At 43.3% G+C, this 6690-nt stretch overlaps 2 protein-coding genes and 1 long non-coding RNA gene across 3 annotated transcripts in view; 2 read left to right on the top strand and 1 right to left on the bottom strand.

Annotated features, from left to right (window-relative positions):
- Window positions 1-1074, top strand: part of LOC116674236 (ornithine decarboxylase) — a 32013-nt gene extending 30939 nt beyond the window's left edge. The window contains exons 8-10 of the mRNA XM_032506839.1: window positions 104-162; window positions 367-485; window positions 970-1074. Coding sequence (XP_032362730.1) covers window positions 104-162; window positions 367-485; window positions 970-1041 — 250 coding nt within the window. The 3' untranslated portion in view covers window positions 1042-1074. The remainder of the gene's footprint in view (window positions 1-103; window positions 163-366; window positions 486-969) is intronic.
- Window positions 1-6690, bottom strand: part of LOC116674034 (gastrula zinc finger protein XlCGF57.1) — a 138681-nt gene that overhangs the window by 127690 nt on the left and 4301 nt on the right. The gene's annotated exons all lie outside the window — the stretch shown is intronic.
- Window positions 1623-6690, top strand: part of LOC116674081 (uncharacterized) — a 12682-nt gene continuing 7614 nt past the window's right edge. Inside the window, exon 1 of the long non-coding RNA XR_004327956.1 lies at window positions 1623-1702. This is a non-coding gene — a long non-coding RNA (uncharacterized LOC116674081). The remainder of the gene's footprint in view (window positions 1703-6690) is intronic.

Consider the following 6690-nt stretch of genomic DNA (forward strand, 5'->3'; position numbering starts at 1 on the left):
AGCTTTTCCGTCATCATTAACGAAGCACTGGATGAGTTCTTCGCCTGATGTGGGGTGCAGATATTGCAGAGCCAGGCCGCTACTACGTGGAATCTGCCTTCACACTGGCGGCCAATGTCATCGCCAAAAGAGTCATCTGTGATGATATGGATGAAGATAGCGGTAATGTATAGATATGTCCTTTGAAGCCTCGTTAATGGCCATTCAGCCTCTGATTGAGCCCAATCCTGGCTCGCAGGGTGCTAGTGACTCAGAACCCAGAACCCAAGGTACCTGGTTGCAGTTGGTTGGCCATAGTTTAAATGAGTTTCCTATCATTTCAGACATCTTTTGCTTTGATTGCTATGCATGATTTCTTTTCTAAAGAAGTTGAGGGAAGCCCTGACAGAATGATGATGTACTACCTGAACGATGGAGTGTACGGCTCCATGAGTTGCATTATCAACGACCCTGCTCACTCCAACCTTGAACCGTATCTTCACAGGGTAAATATTAAAGCCTGTCGCCACGTGACAAAGCCAATAATGGACAATTCTGCAAAACACATTAAGTCCAACGCCAATGATTTAACATTCTTGCTACCACAGTATCTGTGCATGGTTACTACCAGTGTTGGGAAAGTTACTTTTTAAAAGTATTTATTGGAGGGGAATAGGAGGAGGAGGAGAGGGGCGAGAGAGACAAGACTCGGGGAAAGGGAAGAAGTTGAGTTAGTAACAATAATAATGGATGAGGTTGCATACAGATGGAGAGAAGGAGGAGGATGTTATTAAGATGGGGAGAGTATCAATTAGATACTCGTTACTGAAAAGTTACGCGGAGTAACGCCGTTATCCATCCCTGGTACTACCCAATGATTAAAGTTAACTAAAGACCTAAAGGACAATTGTTTGTTTCAAATAAAATGTGGAACACTACGTCTAAGGCTATAATGTCAATTCATTATTTTAATATTTGTGCTCTACACAGGTTGTCGACAGCAGTGAGCGGCGCTATCGCTCTGCTATCGGGGTCCAACCTGCGACAGCTTTGACAAAGTGATTGACAACTACTGGATCCTGAGTTGCCGTGGGGACTGGCTTCTGTCGACAACATGGGAGCTTATAGCCTGTTCATGCACCGACTTCAATGGCTTTGAAAGAGCACACGTTTACACTGTTGTGACAGCTGAGACATGGCACGCCTTAAACCTTTCTCAAACCTTCGGCATGCGTAAATGATCTGGAAACTCTTCTGTTAGTATATATCTTCTACACGTCCGAACGAAACGTGGGCATTTGACGTCTGTCTTCAATTGGTCAGTTTCACGGGCCTATTGCAAATATGTTGAAATCATTTTGCTGCACCCGCAATCCACCATAGGATACTTTTCTTCCAATTTAAAATGACACTTGTGATATGTTTGATTGTGTATTGTTTGAAAGTGTTTTAAATTAGGGATATTAAGGGCCAGATCCAGATCTGAGGGCTACTTTCGGGGGTCTAGTGGCTGTATATCTGCACCAAGGCTGAATTTGTGAAGAGACTTCAGATACAGTATTAGGGACCCCTAAGGTCTATAAAAGAGGTCTATATAAAGAGACTTCAGATACAGTATTAGGGGACCACTAAGGTCTATATAAAAGAGACTTCAGATACAGTATTAGGGGTCCACTAAGGTTATATAAAGAGACTTCAGATACAGTATTAGGGGACCACTAAGGTTTTATAAAAGCATCAAAGAGTACCATGTCAGGGGTTTAAATGAGAAGCAAGTGGACTTTGACAAAGGGACAATCAAGTGAAACGCGGAGAAAGGGAGAAGAAAGCTGGTTCTTCTTTATTTCAGCCACTAGATGGGGCAGAACTTGGCGTATGGCTAACAGGCTGCAGAATGAAAACAGACACACAATTGGGAACAATTTCTGAGTGAAGATCATACACCTGCTCTGTAAAGAGATACTGTTTGGTCATTTTTCCCATCCATTGAAAGTTATTTTACATTTGTATAGCCAACTCCATGCTTAATTACCAGTTTATTTACACCCATCTCGGATGTCATTGTTATAAAGGCTACACAATGTATTCATCTAATAAGAATTTATGCACTTTTTAAATTTAACTGTTAAAGTTGAAAATGGTATACACTTTCATAATTTGAAATATTTTCAGCATTTTTCCTGGTCAAATCCACGGAGCTGTTTAAGAAAAATAAAGGTCAGGAGAGCTTTAATGTAGACTGTCCTCATCACCAGCGGGCGCAGCAATGCATCAACACTGTCCTAGAAGGCGGGAATGGACAGAAGAAGAAGAACACTGCCGGAATTCTACAAGCAGAAGAAGAAGACGACCACCGTTCATATTTTACCGACTAAAGACGGGACAGTCGGCGGAGAGAAGCCGTTAGCTCGATCCTAAAACGGCAGAAACCCCGAGGAGTTAGTTTGCTACAGACATGGACCCACACCGGAACCATGGAGGGGGTTTTAAAACCGGAAACGAAGCTGCGAGGAGGTTTGTTGTCTTTCTACGCACTGCTAATGAGGCTAGTAAGTATGCTAAACCGTTCTCAGCCTGCTTGTCACTCCCCGATGTGAGTCGAGTGCAGATTTGAGTCGCGCATGCTCAGATTTAAACGGTTTACGGCATAACGTGTCATACTGAAATTTGTGAAATCATAAATAAAGTTCTCTTGCAAACAAATAACAGAAGGATCATTTCAAAAACGTTTTAGCTATCTATGGGTGTTGGTGTCTAACGTTAGCTCAAAACGCCATCACTGACAGCCTTTGTTTGGTTTGATGCTAACTGGTAGCTAGCAGTGAACCACTTGGTTAGCAGGTTCACGTTACTAAATTGACATTCAGAAGTCTCTCCTGATGCTACTTGTCGTAAAGTGACGATGCGCAACCAATCTCGCACTCAACTTACATTGGGGAGTGACGAAGCATCGCAACTAGTTTCAATTTTTTTGTATCTTTTAAAACCTTTATACAAACACACAGGCCCAGTGAAGCATGTTTATATCTTTGAGGTAGAGACAATATATACTCCAAGCATCACAGCAGGTTTTTGAGGCAGTAGCTCAGTCAGTAGGGTGTAGGTGGGAACGGAGGGTCGCTGGTTCAAGTCCACATACGGACTAAGTAAGTGGTGGACGGAGCTAGAGAGATGCACCACCAAGGTGGTCTTAGCAGGCAGCAATGGTGCAGGTCCATTAGAGCCTGTGTAGAGCATGAGTGTGTAATTCAGTCTTGTGTGTTTAAATACAGCAACTATTATGTTGTGATAACATCAGAGTGTGAGCTGGGGGGCTGTGGCTCAGTGGTAGAGCAGAAGGTTTCTGGTTCAATCCCCGCCCTGACAATGGCAGCGTGTGAATGTGTGTGAAACATTTGATCCAAATAGTTGTAAGACTAGAAAAGCGCCATATAAAATACAGCACAAATTGTATTCATTTATTTCCCCTTGTTGGATTAATAAAGAATACATTATTATACTGTAAGCCCTGCAGTTTCCGTGTAACATGAACCACTACCCTTTTTTGTCACTAGCTATGTTTCCAAACATTTTTATCTGAATTAAGTGACATTGAATGAAAATTGCTCGTGTAAACAGTAAAATTTGATGGAATTTCATGAACATCAATCAGACTCAAAGACGTTTGGTTTCATCGGATTTTCTCTATCGATATAGGCTTATGCAATGAACACGGATGGAAATGTATTTGCCGTATAATAATAAATTGCGATTAAGTTTGAGGTCCTTGTTGTGATTGTTATTGCCACTGTGTATCACACCCCCCACGGCCCCGTCAGACACCACCCACCAAGAGCCTGTTTAGTTGTGTCGTACTGCAGAGACGTCCGGGCCTACAAATCGCAGGGTTTCCCGCGGCACTTTGCCGTCAGGCGACCCCCTAATCACACACGCCTGCCGCACCTACCCACAACAACAACACAAATAGGGCAGACGCACAACTGGTTTCCGTTATGTACGTGTAGGCGTGGGCACCGCCGCTCACATCAGCGTTAATGAAAACTCATGAATGTTTATTACACGACTCTGCAGAGCGCGTGCTCTACCGTCACCCGCTCTGTCTCCCCGAGCAACTGGACTGTGACAGGACGTCATGGCAACAACTAAACACAGGGCTACTTGTAACTTGTAACCGTGAAATATGACAGTTTATGACAGCTAAAGTTATTGGCAAAAAACTTGTGGACAACTGAATTAGATGAATTCACTGTCGAACAGCAACCCCTCCTAACCCCACCCTCCCATTATATAAATATATAGTATTATTCACGTCTATTCACATACATGAGGCATATTTTTAGTTGTGTACAATGTTAATGATGACATCACATACAATCTAGTCATCATGGCACAATAAAATTTGGTATAATATGACGTAATTAATTTGGACTTGTGGCTTTTCACTTCACTATTAGCACCTACTGTATTTTATGACCCTATTCAATATTGTTTTATAGAATTGTAATAAAACACATACTATTTCTCATCCTATTTGATGGTACAACTAGTATTCCAACATATTGGGCCTAGGCCCTATACCATATCATTGTGCAATGTACTAATTTAGTCCTATGTCAGGGGTTATGAGGGCCAGAATGAACGTAAAGATGGCGTTGTTAAATATATCCCTTCCTACATGTGTATATCCCATGTGATTGTTATTTCTTGTTCCATTGTATGTTGTCTGTAGTATTTAAATTGCGTGTCATGGATTCAAGCTCGTTAAGTCAACCCCCCACGATTTCCCATTAAAATCGAAGGGGAATTTAGCATAGTTTTTTTGTGATTTACATAAAACAGCACGCCATTCGTACTTTTTGGTGGGTGTTTTTTTTTTTAGCATTTAGTAGGGGACAAAAAATGAGTGGCAAGATGATGAAATATAAAGTATGACATACTTGTCATTTTGCCAAAGCGTGCTGATTTTTAAGCTCAACTTAAAACAGAAATTTGTGTTTCCCAAATATGCGTTTTCTGCAGACGTCCAGCAGCTGTTGGTGGTTAAAGAAGAGGTTCCCCCTGGGCAGCAGGAGTGGAGCTCCAGGTGGACCAGGAGAAGCCAGCCCCCCCACACACTTAAGAGGAACAGGAAGAACTCTGGATAAGTCAGGAGGGAGAGCAGCTTCAAGGGCTGGAGGAGGCGGATATCACCAAGTTCCCATTCCCTCCTGTGAATGTCCATGTGAAGAATGAGATGATGAAGAGAACCTCAGTTCTCACAGCTTCATCAAAGAAAAACTGAACAGATGGAAACAGAGCGGATGCGATGAGGACTGCGGAGGACCAGAACTAGCCATGAACTCAGATCCAATACACAGATACTGATGACAGGCCGGAGGACTCCTCTGAACCCGAGACAGATGACAGTGCAGATTGGAAAGAGACCAGAGATCTTCAGTCAGGTTTAAACTCTCTGAAAAATGCCTCGAGATGTAATGCTGGTAAAAAAACACTTAGCTGCTCTGAGTGTGGGAAAAGATTTGCCACCAAGAGCACGAAGATACACATGAGATCGCATACAGGGGAGAAACCTTTAGTTGCTCTGATTGTGGGAAAACATTTGCATCATTGGACATTTGAAGGCCCACACAAGACTTCACACAGGTGAGAAACCATTCAGTGCCTGAATGTGAGAAAACCTTTGTAACAAAGTCCCATCTGAAGAGACACATAGAACCACACAGGAGAGAAACCCTTTAGCTGCTCAGTATGTGGTAAACCTTCAGTGGAAGCGGAACCTGAAGCACACATGATAAACTCATACAGGAGAAAACCTTTCAGTTGCTCATTCTGTGTGAAGTCATTTACACAGAGCGGAACTCTGAAGGAACACATGAACATCCATGCAGGAGTGAAACCTTTCAGCTGCTCAGTGTGTGGGAAGGCTTTCCGTGGAAGGGGAAATCTGAAAAAGCACAGCGAGTCCACACAGGAGAGAAACTTTTCAGTTGCACGTTTGTCTCAAAAATTTGCCTGGCCCGAACAGTCAAAAGGCATAAATGTGGGGCGTCAGTCCTCACAGCTTCGTCAAATACAATGAACAGTAAAACAACGGCTGATGAGAGGACCCGGGAGGATCGAACCGCCAGGAACTCGGATCTAGAGAAAGTTTACAATCGGATAATGAAGACAATGCAGGAGACTCTTCTGAACTCTGACACTGAAAAGACTGGAAGGATCCTGGAGTAACCCATTTCGGTGCTCTGTGTGTTGAAAACATTTAAACACAGGGAAACCTGAATAAACACACGAGAAATCACCACAGGAGAGAAACGTTTAGTTGCTCTCTGTGTGGTAAATGTTTTCTCACAAGCAGGCCTGGACTACCACTTGAAACTCACTCAGGAGAGAAACCGTTCAGTTGCTCAGTTTGTTGTAAGACGTTTAGAACAGGAGCTGTGAAGTAACACATGGTGAGCACCACACGGGGTGAAGCCGTTCTCAGCTGCGGTGTCTGCGGCAGGAGATTCTTTGGCATTTTCAGATCAAAAACACAGTGTCTCGCGGGATAGTCTCCCTCCACGCACGCGAAGAAAGAACAGCCGAAGTAGTGCGGCGTTAATGGCCATTCAGCCTCTGATTGAGCCCAATCCTGGCTCGCAGGGTGCTAGTGACTCAGAACCCAGAACCCAAGGTACCTGGTTGCAGTTGGTTGGCCATAGTTTAAATGAG

This window comes from Etheostoma spectabile, chromosome 24, assembly GCF_008692095.1.
Source record: "Etheostoma spectabile isolate EspeVRDwgs_2016 chromosome 24, UIUC_Espe_1.0, whole genome shotgun sequence".
NCBI classification, from domain to species: Eukaryota; Metazoa; Chordata; class Actinopteri; order Perciformes; family Percidae; genus Etheostoma; species Etheostoma spectabile.